The sequence below is a fragment of the Dreissena polymorpha genome, chromosome 13 (assembly GCF_020536995.1).
Source record: "Dreissena polymorpha isolate Duluth1 chromosome 13, UMN_Dpol_1.0, whole genome shotgun sequence".
Lineage (NCBI taxonomy): Eukaryota > Metazoa > Mollusca > Bivalvia > Myida > Dreissenidae > Dreissena > Dreissena polymorpha.
In genome coordinates this window covers 75,092,834-75,111,952 of record NC_068367.1, presented here as the reverse complement: position 1 = coordinate 75,111,952, position 19,119 = coordinate 75,092,834, and the positions used below count along the sequence as shown (strand labels likewise).

Genomic DNA, 19,119 nt, shown 5'->3' with positions numbered 1-19,119 from the left:
TATCGGTCGTGTAAAACTGTCTTACACTCGTCGAAAAAATTCAGGATCCATCACGTATCCAACCACTTCCTTTGTCTGCGGAATGTTTGATTGCAGGCAAAATGTGTTTTTTCCCCACTTATTTGGCTGGAAAGGCAGGCATCCACGAGTTCGGAGAAGATGTCTAAAACAAATCTTTAAAAAGGAGGACTTTTTAAATATAACTATTTAGGATTTATTCAGACTCAATACTTTTACAAAATCAATTGGGGGAGGGGTCCTGAATAGAGGCATAGTGCCCCCTTTCGTGAACAATCGTCGGCTAGTAAAATTTGAACATTGTTAGTGGCTTGTTGTGCTGTTCCCACTGACGTTTTAAATATATTAGCCCGTCGCCTCTGCAATAATAAGCAGTTGGTCTACGAAACATGCCAGCCCCCTCACTTCATTTCGCCAGCAAGAGCAGTTACCAGGGTCCAGGAACTAGAAGTGAGAGTTGAGTGTCAGGTGAGAACCAACTTTGCCTGTCTTTCCGAGGGAGCTGCTACCAAGTTACAAAGTACTGTTTCTACGCTGAACACCCGATGCGTTACTGGTACTTTCAGCATTTAAATGGAATATAATAGACTAGTTGCATATTACTACGACTGTTGCTATTTTTAGATATCACCTGACGAGTCGAATTTCAGAACGATGCTGAACGTGTAACTTTCTTTAGCGGAGAACATCGGTGATATTATATATGTTGATTGTTATTGTTAACTTTCATAAGCACTGACACTGGTTACAATATCGTCAACATATGCATACAGGCATGTGTTTAGTAAATATATGTATAAGTAATTATAATATAAACATGACACATGCTAACATCTTAATAATAATTCAACGACATAATATTTAGAACCATTAGTGTATTTTTATAAAAATAAATCATCTTAATAAAAATACGAGTTACCCATGACCATCAGAGTAAAGACTCAGCATCGATAATTAAACAAAACAAAGATATAAAATAGCTGTCTAATACGATACCATGCATAACATTATATAACTATATTTCTCAAAGTTATGAGTGTGTTGATATGTGATATTTTTCATGAACGATCGAAAGTGTTAGAGGTGTGTTGAATAACAATAAGATAAAGCACTTTAAAAGGCGAAGTGAATGACACTATATTAATGTTATGTTAATTTTGTTTGTAATTGAATACATTTTCTTTTGCAGTGAATGACAATATTGAAATTTTTTATAGACAAGTGAAAAAAAGGACGTGGTTTCTGACTGAACTGTCTATGCTTGCATATTGATAACTCTTTATACGCGACTAAAAGTGACAAATATAATTATATAAAATAATTATCTAATCTTTGTGTTTTTCGGAAACATTATTTATCCCTATTGTGATCAACGATAGTGCTTGTTTTAATAATGGTGTTACGCACACTCTTTATAGAAATTTGCCCTACATAGTGACGGAGTTTGCTTTTACCGGCACCCGCTAAACGCGTTAGATGTTAAGCATTACAATTTTTGTGTGATGTCTGTGCGTCCCTCTGTGCGTCCGTCTGTGCGTCTGTCTGTGCGCCTGTCTTTTCGTCCGAAACTTTGTCCAGAGCATAACTCCAAATCTATTCAATGGATTTTCTTTAAACATAGAATATAAACAGATGGCAACTAGGAGAAGTGCAGTGACCAAGAATCATAACTCTATCTACCTTAGTTTTTGACTTATCTCCCTTTATATTATTTCAAAGAATTTTTTTGTCCGGAGCATAACTTTAAATCTACTGAAGTGATTTACTTAAAACTTGAAATATAAATAGATGGCAAGTAGGAGAAGTGCAGTGACTAAAAACCATAACTCTATCTACCTTAGTTTTTGAATAATCTCCCTTTATTTAATTTCCAAGAAAAAAATTTGTCCGGAGTATAACTATAAATCAACAGAAGATATTTACTTGAAACCTGAAATATAAACAGATGGCAAGTAGGAAAAGTGCATTGACTAAGAACCATATCTCTATCTACCTTAATTTTTGAATTATTACCCTGCATTTAATTTCAAAGTACATTTTGTCCAGAGCATAACTCTAAATCTACTTAAGGGATTTACTTGATACTTGAAATATAAACAGATGGCAAGTGAGAGAACTGCAGTGACTAAGAACCATAATTCTATCTACCTTAATTTTTGAATTATCTCCCTTTATTTTTGTCCGTAGCATAACTTTTAATCTACTGAAGGGATTTACTTGAAACTAGAAATATAAACAGATGGTAACAATGAGAAGAGCATTGAGCATGAACCATAACTCTTTCGGCTGTAGTTTTTGAATGATCTCCCATTATGTTTTATTATTTATACATGTATATGTATATATTTTTTTATTTATATTTTATTTATTTATAATTTTTTAATTATGTTCAATTTAATTTCATAGCAAATATTTTAGCTTTTTAATTTTTAATATCTCACTTTATCTTATTTTACAATAATATTTTAATTTGAACACTGAAGTATTCACTGTAAAATGTGTAAAATGAATAGATGAGTTTAAGGAAAGATACAGTGATCAAGAACAGTAACTGTTTATAGTCTTCTTTTTTAATTGCCTCCCTTTTTTATTTCCATATATTTTATTCTCTACAGCATAACTCCAACACTATATAACTAATTGATCCTTGAAATATAAATAGATGACACAGGTGCCATGTTTACAAATATTATTCTACTCTCTAAAACAAATGTTGTCATAAAAGCAAACACATTTCGGCGGGGATTTGGCACTACTGTGACAAGCTCTTGTTCAATATTTAAAACGCATAGTTATAAAGCTCTTTAATAGGTATCCGAACTTTCGTTGCCATGGACAATCGTTCTTACGCTAATTTTGACAAAGAACTAATGTGTTCCAACGTTTTTTTTACAACGTGGACACTCGTTCTAACATTATTCTCACAGTCCGAATATTCGTTCCTACATAATTTTCACAAACCGGACATTCGATTCTACATAATTTTTACACCCGTACATTGGTTCCTACAATTAAAGGCAATACATTAACTGTGAAAACAATATGTACATGCATATGAAGTAAAGGGCAATTCCTTCAAAGTCAATTCAAACATGGAGTTTCTAACGAACGAACGCGGTCAGCCTGTGTTATGCTTCGAGGGTCACTCGAAAGCCAGGAAATACACGTCTAAGTCTACGAAACGGTGACCATGCAGTTAAAGTCTCCCCAATTTCCGCAAGGGTTTGCATATTACATATATCAGTGTTTGTCGAAATATTCGAATATTTTTATCACACTCATAAAATATTTTTAAACTGAATAATAATATGATAAAAATATGAAAAATAGCAAATTATTTTAATAATGACACATTAAAAATTCCGGTTACAAATTTATAAGAGTGCCATATTAATTTGCATAAAATGTGATAATAATGACCTGGATAGCAATAAAGTAAGAACCAATATCCGGGTAGTCAAAATTATGTAGCAACCTTTTTCCGGATTGTCACAAATAACGAACGAACGATGGTCCGTGTTGTCAAAACAACGTAGGAACGAACAATCATCTGTGTCAAAATTAACGTAGGAACGAATATCCGTCATTCACTTTATACTTATGATAAACTGTTATTATTTAATATTTGACGGCACAGTATCTGATCACAACGAGATAATTGGTTTGTGCGTACATAGTGGCAATACAACCACAGATCTATCATGAAACAAGATTATTGATCAATCATTGATAAAACACCGCGATAAAAATGCTCAATCAAAGAGTATCAAATATTGTGCAAACAATTGAAAACCTAAAACAAGTACACTAATTAAGAACATTTATTTAATGCATAAATACTTGAAATGGGAATTATATAGTACTGCTAATTCTGACAATGTCGTCTTGTGTAATATTATTACGTCGCCGAATGTTTTAAAGAGTGGATGTTTGAAATCAGATAAGGCGTTGCGTGGCACTATTAGTATTTGATACACGTTTAGCCTCGTTCTGGAATTCAGCGAGTCACGTGGCTTCGCCCGCTTATCAATTTTTGGCGTATTGTGAAAAGGGTCTATTATGATTGAAAAATAGTTCAGCCGTGAATTTGATTGAAAAAAAATAATAAATTAATTAATTCATTAATCAAATAAACGTTGTTAAGCAATAGTCAAAGCCTTGTATACAGCGACATCTTCTATGTTAGTAGAATCGAGCTTGTTGTGTAGTGATTTACGTGCATTGACGTTTAAAGTCAAGACAAATTTCGATGCGGAGGCTGGGTTTAAGAATGTGAAGATTTTAACCGAACATAACCCATCCGTATACCCTTTTTAATAAACAGAACATAATGGTTATATTTATATTTCATAAAGTAAATTTTTGTTTTCAATAAACACGAAATAGGGATTTCATTTTAAAGGAAATAACAAACATTCTATTTGCATAACTAGTTTTATTTGCATGGGTAAACTAATATGCCGACAGAAGATATCATTTGCCGGTAACACTTGAATTATTGCAGCCATATTAAATAGCCACTGAATGACGAAAACTGACCTCCCCAGATACTGTCATCTGCATGGTAAAAATTTCGAACTGCGACTTCATCACCAGCATTCATCTTTATGACAACCGTCTGACTACCTTGATCGTGTCTCCCACTGTCACCATGGCAGTAAATGTTCGTGACGGGGTTTCCGTTATGAACCATTTCAGCAAGAACCTCCCCATTTTGAAAACACAAAATGGTCGACGAGAAGACGTAAATGCCGGATTGTGGAGCAATGAAGACACCGTGATTTTGATGGTACCCACCTCCTTCATTTGTAAGAACCTGCTCGAAGACGATGTTCTGATTAATACCGACATGCTCTTGGTGAGCTACTTTCATTGCAGAAAATGCTACAGTCCCTTCTGCAACAAATCTTTTTTGTTTCGATTGAAGTACTGAAACAAAAGTATAATAGTATCAAACATCAGTTGTGGAATATACTAAACGATTTTAATCAGTCAACATTCACTAACATTCATTTTTTAATGTTCATATTTCATTAATAGTCTGAGGCTAAAAAACCCAACGTATTTAAACAAAAGCTATGGATTTAAACTTAATTTAAAACGAACATTCTTAATTCTTTATTGAAACGTAATAGTAGATGTCAAATACAAATATCAAAAGTTACCAGCAATATCATCCGCAGCAGAGTATCTATCATCTTTACCACTCAGGTTGGGTGATGCTGCATAGTCGTTCTCGAGCGTGGCGATTTTTCTGTCAGAGGCAGACAGATTCTTGTCATATTCATTTGTTGTGGTAGTTGCGTCAGGCAGTATCTTGTCGGTTTCAAGCGCGACTTTGTCTGCATACAGTTTCTTAATAATATCACCTTGTCGTCTGTTACATAATGCATTTTTTCGTTCAAGCGAAGCGACTCTTTTGTCGGACAATATCTTGTATTTTTCTAAGTCGGCGATTCTTTCTTGTGACAACTTATTTTCCGTTTCAAGATTAGCTTGTTTTTCTTCGAGCACTGAAAGCCTGGCAAGCAGTGACTGGAAATCCCCATCTGTTACGGCTTCAACGTGTATAAAAACAAACAAAAACCAACATGATGAAACTGATAATATGGTCTTCATTTTGGAAATGAACGCGTTCTTCGAGAATGCCAACGTTTTCACCTCTACTACATTTCAGACAGATAGCATATCTGTTTTGACACAATTTTAACACGAAGTCGTGTGTTCATAGTTGTTCACTAGTTTCTGTATCGTTATGAGTTTAACCACTTCGATAACGTATCTAGGATCATAATTTAGTGAAGCAGTTTGAGTCCAATATACTTGTTAAACGCTCTCTTTCCATTTCTGATGCCATGCTGACAGATGATAGGATCTACAACGACTTTTCTGGATATGGTACGGGGCTGATGGCTTGGTCAATTGTACAAGCAACGCTTATAACCGTACATAAGCAACAGCGCATATTGCATAGTTACTTACTCAAAGTTCTATTTCAATGCGTTTACTAGCAATTCTAAACGGCGCACGTGTTCTCTGCGACAAATGTTCGCAGCCAAAACATAGGCACGCAATAATGGAACTACCTAGGCCCCACTGAATGTGCCCAATCGTAGCTATGACTGCTCTATTGCGATCCCTATTACCAATGGGTGTCTTCCTAACAAAAGCAACCATATGAGTCGCACCTTATGGCGTATCTTTTTGAAGAATCGCCAATCTGCGTGTTTAAGAGCAATGCCGCAATTCCTGATAAAATGCATAGTTTTACTATTGCTGTTGGGTTATCTATGATTATTTTGCACAAGTGAGATGTTATCGGACAAGATTTAGAACATTTGGCTTCGGAAACTTCGCATCGAACTTAATAAACTCAAACGGTTATACTGAGAAAACAACGTACTTGACAGCTGCACTGATCTCTTTGTTGAGGATATATTAAACAAGAAATATATTTTAAAAATAAATACGCCGTTGATGTTGGTTTGAGCTGGTTAAAGATTATCAGATATTTCAATGAGATCAAATATTGCAAATGTGTGTCTTGACATGCGCAGTTCTTTGCAGCATTGCACCTACATCAATTACGGAGTGTTGAACCAGTGTGTGTGACTTATTTCTCAGTATAAGATACTTTTGATATGATTGTGAATATTCGCGATCATTCTAAATACATGTAAATTGTCAATTTGATTGACTAAGTGTTATCAAATCAATCAAAAAAGGCTTCTACAATGTCCTTGTAAACAGCATATCTTGAATCTATTATAGAATTGACATGTGTGCATGTACTTTATTGTAAACGTGAATATCCTCCCTGAAGAGAATTCTGATCCAATAATAATTATTGCTTCGCCTTAGTAAAGATAATAGATATAAAATACAGATGTTATTAAAAAGAGAAGCTGATAACAAAGTGGACTGGGTATTGTGCGCGATGGAATGTCCATTACGCAATAAAAGGGAGATCACGATTAAAGTGCCAAAACGACGGCTTGTGTGAAGCTGAAAACTTAAACATGCTTAAAAGTCAATTATAAAATCAATGTAAAATATTTAAAACAAATAATAAAATATATATAACTATGTGGAACAACAATACCTTTATTATATAACATAAACCAGTGTGCATACTGCAATTTTCTAGTAATTGTTAAATATGAGAACATAGCAAGTATAAACGCGCTGATGCTGAACATGTGGAAAATAAGTAGTCATACACAAACTATTTATTTCGTTCGGTGAGTTTGAAAACTGTTGTATCCGCTTAGCCTTTATGTTGGAGATACAATAGTTTTACGCTGAGAACTCAAAGATGCATCCCAATAATTTTCAAATTAGCCCATGAAGAATGAGCATTTTGTTCTGCGCTTTACTATTCAAATTATATGTTAATGTAAATTTTTCAAAAATTTGTAGATTGAACGTTTTTACTATTTCGCGAAGTTTTCATATTTTTTACAAATACGAAAAATACATTTATCCATTCTGGCCTACTAGTGCGATTTTTTTAAATATTTCACAAGACAACTAAAAAGGTCGATAGGTTAAAACCTACTGAACGACTGATACAATATATCTTTAGCGGTGTATAAATGCTGCATGTATGGATGCAATCAAATCAAGAATCTGCGGAATGTATCGCCATGCTATATTAGTGTGTAATGATTTAAAAATATACAGTGGTATATATTGTTCATATATGACATGTTAAGTTGTTAATATTGAGCTTATGTAGAACTAAATTAGAAAAAGTTATCATAGAATGTTACTAGTCACTAGTCTGATTTCTTTGCTTAAAAAAGGTTAAAAGGTGCGGTTTATAGTCTGCTTCGATATATGCATCTTCAGCCGACTTCGACATTAACCCCCCCCCTGATCACTATGGAAGGGAAAGACCGATACAATTATTTATCACCAAAAATGTTGCACGTGTTGAGTATTCAGCTGATATGTTCCATGTTGCAATAATAAATTATACATACATGTCAAATAATATCCGTTTAAATAAACAATGTTTGATATTTAATGTTTCAATTTTCAACAATGTTAATTTTTAAGGTGGAAACATCTCAAATGTTCATCTAGTGCATTGTCCAATTAAAACTGTTCAATGAATAAAAAATTAAATGTTCAAAATGTAAAATATACATTTACTTTTAATTTTAAATCGCATACAGAACGTACAAACCTTTGTCACAACTCTAACGCTTCTTTACAAAGGTGAAAGCTAAAGTATACAAATGTGCAAAAGTAATTTTAACAAACTGCCGATTTCCACTGTGAGCATGTAAACACGTCTAGATTAGCCATCGCGTATCTTTACATCTTGCAATGTTTGACATTTGCACAGTTGGAAAGTCTGGATGAAATCTACACGCGGTGGGAGCGACACAATTTTTTTTGTCTAAACCAGGAACCAATGCCTCGCTTACGGACTGGAAACCATTTTAAATGTAAACAATGATTCTTCTTGTGCACAGGTGTTTGACGCGTGGCCAAGTCCTTTTAACACAATCAATATGTCATAAAACATTTTTTTATCATTTTGACCAAACAGTTTATTTCTATAATATATATTTACAAGGTAGGTATCTCTTGACACAGGAAAATCACCTACAGCAACATTTTAAAGCCATTAAGTGCCTAAATGGTGATCGATTTTCATAAACTATGTACCATTTTGTTGGGAAAGGTTGCCTCGTGACGAAAATGAACACGAACGGCTACTTGCCGACATAAACAACAATCAAACAAATTTTAACTCGTAGAAGTGCTCGGCTGGCTCTCGTCTGACCGAACGTTCAGTGACGATTTTTACAAGAGAAAAAGTATCGAAATACCCCAGCTACCGAAAATAATCAGCATTAGTACAATAAACAAATAGGAGTTCATCAACAAAAAACACAGATTAGTCTTTTGTCCACACCAAACACTAATATAATGGTTATGTTTGAATGTTTATTTCAATCGTGTACGATGATCCGTCCTTCACCTTATGCAATTTATCCAACTATTGGTTCAGCGCCTCAGAGTTACCGAATACCTGAAACCGAGAACCGTATTTACCTTGAGCATCTGATCGACATGGAGCTGGACTCAAAATTGCTGATAAACAATTCCCGATTTACAACGATTTCGACGTTATAACGCAAACAAAAGGACAAAAGGACAAATCTGTGTTGTAAGTTGATACTCGTATTTGTTTATTGTACTAATGTGGATTATGAGCATTTCTACGAGTTCGAGAAGTGTTTTCTAGTAATCTATGTTGGCAAGTAGCCGTTCGTGGTCATTTTTCGTCACGAGGCAACCTTTCCCAACAAAATGGTACATAGTTTACGAAAATCGACCGCCATTAAGGCACTTAATAGCTTAAAAATGTTGATGTAGGTGATTGTCCTGTGTCAAGAGATACCTACCTTGTATGTGTATATTATATCAGAATGTTTTGGTCAAAATTATGAAAAATGTTGTTTTATTACATATTGATAGTGTTTCAGTGACTTGGCCACGCGCCCAACACCTGTGGCTGCTAACAATGACAAGTTGTACCCTAACACCGGTTGACTTGAAAATGCGTTGTCAAATGTTGAATTTTGATAGTCAACTTGTATTCTGTACCATTGTATAGTGTCCACTTGATAAATGCTTACTTGTAGCAAATTACTTAAATCGATCGTACAACTTAGAACATATTCAACATGCTAATGTAGTTTGTCATCAACTTACTTTCAGATGGATCTATTACTATTATCTTTTATTTATTATTATGACTACACTATTAGGTATACGAGATGTAGACTTTATATATGCACTATCTTCATTTTTAGATCTGTAGTTTAAGAAGTTACATGTTTGTTTTTAAACATTTAAACATTTTGTACAATCGGAACATGCAACATTTTACAATTGTACAAAACAGATATTAAAATGTTGCATTGTAAATTCTATGTAAAACAAATGAGCTGAATATTCAACACGTGCAACATTTCTGGTGATTAATAATATTGGCGGTATTTCCCTTCCATATATCAATGGGATTTAAGTTGTCCGTTTACATATGGCGCACAAGGCGGCCACGACACAATGACTTATTTCCCTCACAGATACCCATTTATACTCCTGGGAGAGGGGAAAGCGTGGGATTAATTGTTTGCTCAGAAAAAACCCAGTGCCCTGAGCGGAGTTCGAACCAGAGACCTAGACCAGCAGAGACTAGTATTTACGGAATGCACGGGCTAATCTGGGACAACACTTTACGCAAATGCATTAAACCCTCTTTTCTTATTTTCTGTTTCTCATTTGTTACCCTTTCTCATCGCACGAATGCTGAATTGCTGAATCACAAAATTGCACGCATGTGTTTCTGATTTAATCACGATACAGTACATGAAAAGCACTTGCCATACGTGTATATGACAACAAACAAATACAATGTTTAACAACTGATTGCAAAATGTCTTAAAATAAAAATATATTTCTTGCACGATTTAAACATCGCTGACCTGATAAGAAATATATGACATAACTACATAGCAACTGTCAATTAAGAATGCATCTTAAAACAAACACTACGCATAATGCTAAAATAGTGTGCGGGCAACTTTTGGATTGAGATAAAATAACTGAAACCGGTGGTTTCAATAATTGTGAAACTTGGGTTGTGACAAAATAACTAAAACCAGTGGTTTCCATAATTGTGTAACATGTACCAGTTTGATTTAAACATAAAAAATAATATTTAAAAATTGTACTCTGCTTATTAGCAAATGTATAATTTCATTTGACGCTATTATATTATAAACCTTAGATCTTAAATTGAAACCAAAGATAATTAATGTTAGGGCGGCGGGACCTCTCCCACTTTGAGCACCTGTCACACATAAAATTGTCAAATCCAGATGGAAAATGTATCAGTTAAGATGCATTCACGCCCATTGGTTATCAAACACAGCAAGGTGACCAGCTGGCCTAAATTTCTTGACTTGTCTCAAATATTACCGACTTATTTTATCGAGCTTTTTATAACTTTTAATAATATTGTAAAGAATAATATATCAACACAAACTTTTTAATAATTTGATTATCTGAAACACAAGTTTCATTATATACATGACTTGTCTTTACAACATATGTCACGCTTATTGTATTGAAATATGAAAATGGAGCTTAAACAAACTGGTCTTATTTCAGTAGACTTAAGAATTCTCAACAAATCAGGCCCTGGCAAAGTTTGCAGACAAAACAAACAAAGTTCACAGCTCGACTGTCACAGATGTTTGTTTCATCGCATTGTAGATGAACGTATTATTGATAGGCACAAACTGGCGGGTGATCACATTAATGGCTTCCTGAGCCGCGGCGCCACCTATGAACGCTGACACCGTGTGTAACTATGAGGCTCCGTAACGACAACCGTAATATTTAAATTAGCTGCGCTTTGAGAAAACATAGTTTAATGAATGTGCATAAAATGTTGTCACAGATTAGCATGTGCATTTCCGCTTGTATGATATTATTCATTAAACAAAGTATCTTCTTAGCAAAAATTCAGTATTTTCTGAGTAACAATCGTTTTCAATCAGATGTGTATAAAGCTTACCTTTGGTAAAATACATCCTATAAATATGGAATTCGAATAATAGTTCCCTCGATTATATCTATACTATTAGATGAAAAAAACATTTCAGACTTCAGACCAAGTACACAATAGTCATAAACAATTCTCTTGTTGTGTCATCACATTTTAAATAAATCAACGGACATACAATTCACATAATGAACTTATTACAGACATTGAGAAATAAAAGTTATTTTCAAATAAGCCTTGTTCTGGTAAAACTGGGTTTAATGCATGTGCGTTAAGTGTCGTCCCAGATTAGCCTAAACAGTCAGAGCAGGCTAATCAAGGACGAGACTTCCAGCTTTCATGGAATGTTTGGTTTATAGGAAGTGTCTTCTAAACACACATTTAGTTAACGTGGAAAGTGCTGTCCCCAATAGGTCTGTGCAGTCTGCACAGGGTAGTCTGGGACAACACTGGACGCATATATGAAAGCCCTATTATCCCACAGCAAGGCACATAGAGAATACTAGGTCGGTGCCGAATAAAGCAAAGTTTATTTTGCGAGGCTTAGAAAATCTGAACCACGAGCCTTGGCGAGTGGTTCAGATTTTCGTGCCGAGCAAGATAAACTTTGCTTTATTCGGCACCGACCTAGTATTCGATTTATCCCATCAATTTTATTAGTCGTAAATTATTTCTTTAAACATAGAATAGGAAAATCGAACTAGACGGAAAATCCCAAAGATATTTTAAGCAAACATTATTTCATTATTTTAATCGTGTCGAGCCTAATACATTACAAAAAGATCAGTAACCAACCTGTTTTTCGTTTATCATACCTCTACGTCCCCGATTTTTAAGAAATAATGAAAAAAAGACACTAAACAACTGCATCTTTAGCGTGAAACAAAATGCATTGTGTCGTATGACGTATTAATAATGACGTCACGGGTACGCGCACTTAATATTTGTAAATAATGTTTATTTGCTTTTTGAGTTGCATTATGTGTAAAAACTATATAACATCTTGGTATCAAATTGTTTGTTTTGTTGAATCTGATTCGATTTTACTAAAAATGATTACTTTATAGTTGATTCCGAGTAATATGAACATTCTTCGCCGCGCGTGACAGCTATATTTCAGCACTGCTGAAATAAAGGTAAATTTATTCCACAGTGGTTTATTTCGACAATGCACGTCTGGTGATGGGATAAAAACATTTAAGAGAAAGCAGCCTTACATGTAATGGACATAGTCATCTTTAATGTTGAACGGCACACCACATTCATAGTACAGCTTTGTCAGTCAACTCTAGGTAACAGACAATAAGTGGATAATTGCTCATGTGAGCAACACACATTAAACAGTCTTCATCCGTGAATAACCCACATTTCTAACATATTGATTGTATTCATACAATTTGTTTGACTTCTTCAATGATAATTGATTAATACATGGTTAAAGATTTAGACATCTTAGCATGCACTTCCAAATTGGTGTTTTAAATAAAATTAATGTGAATACAATGTCAATAATACCGGGCATTTGTCTGCAGTAAACCCTTAATATGAATGATTATAAATGTTAAAGTTACAACTGCACATTTTTCTGAAAAGTAATCTTTTAAATAAACCAAAACAGATTTTTAATATAACATTCAAACTCTATTGACATATTCAAACAAAGACTAAAATGTTCAATACACAAAATATACAAAACATTTTACCTAAAACAAAATGGAAATAAGTCTCTCTGGAAAAAAAACGGACTTAATACATGTCCGTAAGGTGTCATCCCTCAAAAGCCTGTTCGGTCCGTACGCTAATCAGGGACGAAGCTTTCTGCTTAAACCCATTACCACTTATGAACGTATTTTAACGCATTTGTAGAACCTCATAAAGTTAAATTTTATCAAAGGCCTTTCTTACTAGATGCAACTTTAAAGGTTTCAGATCCAACCCTTAGATACTGATGAGCATCAAACAGAATTAAATATGAACAGACTGCGATTTCCTCACAGGCTGTTCTGGTTTTATGCTGTTTTCACATTGCCATTTTCTTTTTGTTTCTGAGTGGGCAAGTGTTAATACAATTTTTCGTTTAAAGGAAGAGCCCTCTACATAAAAATCCAGTTTAGACTGAAAGTGTCGTCACTGATGAGACTCTACGGATAGCACAGGCTTATCTGGGACAATATTTTACACACATGATAGACTCAAACATGCATTCAGCCAGGTTTTCCCATAGGGCGACTCAAAAATGCATTCAGCCTGGTTTCCCAATACGGAGACTCAAACATGCATTCAGCCTCGTTTCCCCATAGGGAGACTCAAATATGCATTCAGCCTAGTTTCTCATAGGATACCTCAAACATGCATTCAGCCTGGTTTCCTATAGGGAGACTCAAACATGCATTCAGCCTGGTTTCCTATAGGGAGACTCAAACATGCATTCAGCCTGGTTTCTCCATAGGGAGACTCAAACATGCATTCAGCCTGGTTTCCCATATGAAGACTCAAACATGCGTTCAGCCTGGTTTCCCCATAGGGAGACTCAAACATGCATTAAGCCTGGTTTGTCATAGGGAGATTGAAACATGCATTCAGCCTGATTTGACCATAGGAAGATTCAAACATGCATTCAGTCTGGTTTAATGACGACTGACACGCATATCTAAATAAATAATTTTATTCAAACTTGTGTCTGCTACAATTTAACGAGTGGTTACGGAAACTACCGATTGTACATATGTATCGACAGACATATGCCAAACGACAAAATAGCTATCATATTTCAAGTTTAGCCTTAACATCACCAATTTATCAAATAATAATCAAAATAATTTATTTATCAACCAGTAATAGTCCGAAACACCAACATATTTAGGCGCAACCATCTTGTTTTGCGGAAACCGCGACATACTGATTTTCGGAAACCGACGATCGTTAATTTCCGTTACCACATGGAAAGTTTCAAGTTTTCGTTAATATTCTTATGTTTACCTCAAATATTCAACCACATAATTGTTGTATACCACCACACAAATGAATAACAATATATACATGCATGAAATTAATACATTTATAAAAATATATACCGTATAAGAATAATAGCCGGAAGTGAAGGAAGTATAGGTACCTTTGCCCATAATTGGCTCTAACAAAATCTTTCATAATCCTTCCATGATTATCGTTAAATGGTTCTGGACGCTTAATTGTTGGGTTGTTCGCTTTTTTATATGGAAAGACGATAGTTTGTCCTGAAGGTATGCTGACATAGGTTGTCATGGCAGGGTGGTAACCTTGCCAGGTCAACTTTAGACCTAACATTGAATATTTTCTCCTCGCCAACCATTTTTTTTAGCAGAAGTGCTCTTCGTGTGTTACCAGATTTTCCTATTTGAATGCCATATATCAAACAAACAAATGCTTCAAGCATTTTTATTACTTCTTCTTTCACTTTCCATGCACCTCCCAACGTCCTACACAGTTTCTGTCTTTCTCTCTTCCTTCCCCTCTCTCTCTCTCTCTCTCTCTCTCTCTCTCTCTCTCTCTCCTCTCTCTCTCTCTCTCTCTCTCTCTCTCTCTCTCTCTCTCCTCTCTCTCTCTCTCTCTCTCTCTCTCTCTCTCTCTTTTGTTGACCTAGCTGAAATATTGTTCGAAAATAGCTTATAAAATGGAAATAATGTAAATTTTGGTTCATAATGTTAACATTTATACAAATGTTTACTGAGGGGTCTCGCATTTGTTGTTCATGGACAGACCGCCTATTTCTAAGTTTATCGCCAGTTTGGCCTATATAATGTATTTTGCAACCATTGCATACTAATACATAAATCACATTTAATATATCACATGAAACATTAGTTTTTTTTATTTATTTTGAATAAATCCCCGCGTTCTAGGCACCTTCATTTACTATGTAGGGGGGTAGGGGAGGTAATGCAATCAAATTGCACTACAAGGTCTTTAATCGAAAATCACAATCAGGTTTTAAATTGAAATTGTATATACCCCACAATTAATTTCGCAATATATTTCCTTGTATAAGACGTTAAATAAATGACGTGTATATAAATAGTAATACATTATGTACCCCTATATACCTTAATTCGTGTTTATATCGGATATAAAAGGGTATGGACATACATGTTTTTAAAGTGGGAACCCCATATCCTATTTCTAAATCAGAGGCCCCGTAACTGGCCATATGTATGAATATATGTATATATATTAGTTATATATAGTGAATTATTTATGTTATATTTTGTTTCTATTTCATATTATATTTTCGCACTCGCACCCACTTGCTGTAATTTTATATCATCATAGTTTATGTATTGATGTTTGTTCCTCGATCTGGAATTGTTAGCGTCACAAACACAAATGGGGCACGGCATTGTCAACTTGATTAGAAAGACACAAAATTCCTATTATTTACACAGGACTACGCGTATTGAAATGTGAACTTAAGGTGGAATCAAACGCAGTATGAAAGGTAGTGGTCTTGTGCTGAATGCACGTTTATTAGCCGTACAATCATGGATTCACATGTATTTTGATTAAAGTGTGGGTTATGTTGTGAGGAGTTTAACACTATGTGTGTGTGTTACATAATCATTTACTAGTACATCACGAATCAACGAGATCCTACGTATTTGATTATTTACTTCAAACTGCATTTCCTAAATTAGAAAGCAAATGCATTTCCTCACAAACTGAACTTACCCACGTCATGAAAGTAATGCATTCCAACATGGGGACACTAATGCTGTAGGGGTTTTAGAATCTGATAATTTAAAGTGCAAATGAGATATTGTATTTATCCGTAATTTTACTTGTATTGTTATCCACTATCTACTCTTCTTGCATTATTATTATCCTTTATCTACGCTACCTGTATCATTGTTCACTTCCCACACTACTCGTAGTAATTTATATTTTCTCTAATGAACATCTAGAGACATTCACCTACTGGACGTTATAGATTTTGAACTAATTGACTCACTGCGCCAAACGAAACACCAAACACACCGACAAGGTGCAGCTTTATCAAGCTGCATAATGATGTAAAAAGATGCATACAATTACTTTTGAGTGACTTATAGTATCCCATTCAGTTGCTTCAGTTGAAAGCCAGTCTTCCAATACATAGTCACAGAAAACCTCATTGTTGTGGACTTGTTTCCGGCCGTTTCCAACACAGGTGAGAACGCGGCGATGTTTACTGTCAAATATCAAGATGTATAATGATGCACAAAGATGCATACACTAACTTTTGAGTTACTTTTAGTATCCCCTTCAGTTCCTTCAGTTGAAAGCCAGCCATCCAATACGTAGTAACGAAAACCTCATTCCTGTGCATTTTTTTCGGCCGTTTCCAATGGAAAAGGAGTTGTTGATCCGTGAGCTCACGTTACCCGTGTCGGCTGACAGTACTGGTTTTTGTATATATTATTTATGTATATTAGTTTTAGTTAATTTTTATTTTGTGTATTGTTACTTTAAGTTGTTAAGTTTAAGTATTTCATTTATTTCCGTGTCAAGTACTGGTTCTACCCAGGAACGTTACTTTATTATGCTGTACATATTTAACTGTTATCGTTGTATTGCTGTATTTCTGTGTCAAGTACTGGTTCTATCCAGGAACGTGACTGTTTTATCTTGTAAATAGGTTGTTCACTGATTAAAGTACTGGTACTACTGGTTCTAATAACCATACCCAGGAAAATCAATAGATTTATTTTTATATGTAATCAATATAATTATATGCATTCATAATTAGTACTGGTTCTACCCAGGTTTTTTCTGAAACCATTAAAATTAATACACATATCAGTGTATTAATATTACAGACACTCACGTGTTGTGATCAATATTGCCTTGCGCTAAGCGAAAAGACTTTTCAAACGCTAATCTACTGAATATCTGGAGACATTTACCCATTGAACGTTATAGATTAAGAACAAAATTGACGCACTGCGCCCAACGAAATACCAAACACTAACCAAACACACCGATAAGGGGAGCTTTAACACTAGTAAATAGCTGGAAATTTCACCCTGAAGGTAAAACCTCTGCCACAAGCCTCTTACTTTGTATTCCAAGTTAGGATTCATCGCTGAGCACGAAACTGAAGTACGTTTTGAGATATCTCAACCCCTTACAAAGATATGTGTCGCGTTCTTTTCCTGTGATTCCTAAAAAAGCATTATTTTTGGTAATTTGTGTCGCGTTCTGAGAGAACGGGACTTAATGCATGTGCGTAAAGTGTCATCCCAGATAAGCTTGTGTCCGCACAGGCTAATCAGGGACGACACTTTCCGCTTAATTGGATTTTTGCTCAGAAGAGACTTCATTTAAACAAAAAATCTGATAAAAGCGGAAAGTGTCGTCCCTGATTAGCTTGTGCGGACTGCACAGGCTAATCTGGGACGACACTTTACGCATATGCAGTTTGCCTATTTTTCTCAGAACACGACCCATACATACTCAAACCCGATGGACAGATGGTTCTTTATACGGTAAAATGTACTCAAAGATAAATAACAACAACCAGGTGTCTGCACTCAACGCATTCAATACGGTATAAAATTACAGTACAGACAAAATAACAATAACAGAAAATCTCAGTCAGTCCGTAAGTCAGTAAGAATAACAAAAAAAGGTAATGTCCGTCAGTCAGCACAGGGGCGGTCGGGGACGTGGTAGCGGGCCCCGCCGGAACCCTGGCTTGGTCGGTCGGTTAGAAAATCTCAGTCAGTCCGTCAGTCAGTAAGAATAACATAAAAAACGTAATGTCCGTCAGTCAGCACAGGGGCGATCGGGGGCGTGGTCGCGGGTCCGGCCGGCACCCTGGCTTGGTCGGTCGGTAGGTGGGTCAATCAGGGGCGTCGACACCGCGGTCGCGGCACCCGCCCCCTACACAGCCAGTCCGTCAGTCGGTCTGTGGGTCTGTCGGTCAATCAAGGGCGTCGATTCCGCAGTCGCGGAACCCATCCCCTACAAATTCAGTCAGTCAGTCAGTCAGTTAGTCGGTCGTTCAATTGAAGTCAATCTCCCCCTCCTCCTCCGCGCCCTAGTCGTCGTCCAACTGCACCGGCGGATTTTGCGGCGTGCACACCTTCCACAGGGGACGAGAACGGGAAGTTCTCGGTGCTGTGGGTTACTCTTCCTGCTGAAATAAAACAGAACATGTGCAATGAAATGTATAAAATCATTTTATAAAATGTATCAGTATTAGATTCAAAATGAATTATATTACATTTAGAATTTAAATTGCCAATTTAAAGGACCAACAAGACTTGTAAAGAAACAGTATTTAAGTGATAAAATGGTTAAAGTAATTAAGCTACAAGACAATCAACAAGACATAGTATATTGGCATAAACATGTAATTGTTTATAAACGTATACGTGTTTTGGATGTTTTTTATTATTTATGTGGTACAAAGACAGTCGGTTAACCGAATACCAGCTGGAATATCGAAATCGGTTAACCGGTTACGGATTTGCTTAGGTTTGCGATCCCTA

The 19,119-nt window shown here is 35.4% G+C and overlaps 1 protein-coding gene across 1 annotated transcript; it reads right to left on the bottom strand.

Moving 5' to 3' along the window:
• Positions 1–4,439: 4,439 nt before the first annotated feature.
• On the bottom strand, positions 4,440–5,746 carry LOC127856064 (uncharacterized). Its single transcript, XM_052392052.1, has 2 exons — positions 5,184–5,746; positions 4,440–4,947 (listed from the first exon to the last, which is right to left on the bottom strand). The coding sequence occupies exons 1-2, from the start codon at positions 5,635–5,637 to the stop codon at positions 4,514–4,516; spliced, it is 888 nt and encodes a 295-aa protein (XP_052248012.1). The 5' UTR covers positions 5,638–5,746; the 3' UTR covers positions 4,440–4,513.
• Between the last annotated feature and the right edge of the window lie 13,373 nt (positions 5,747–19,119).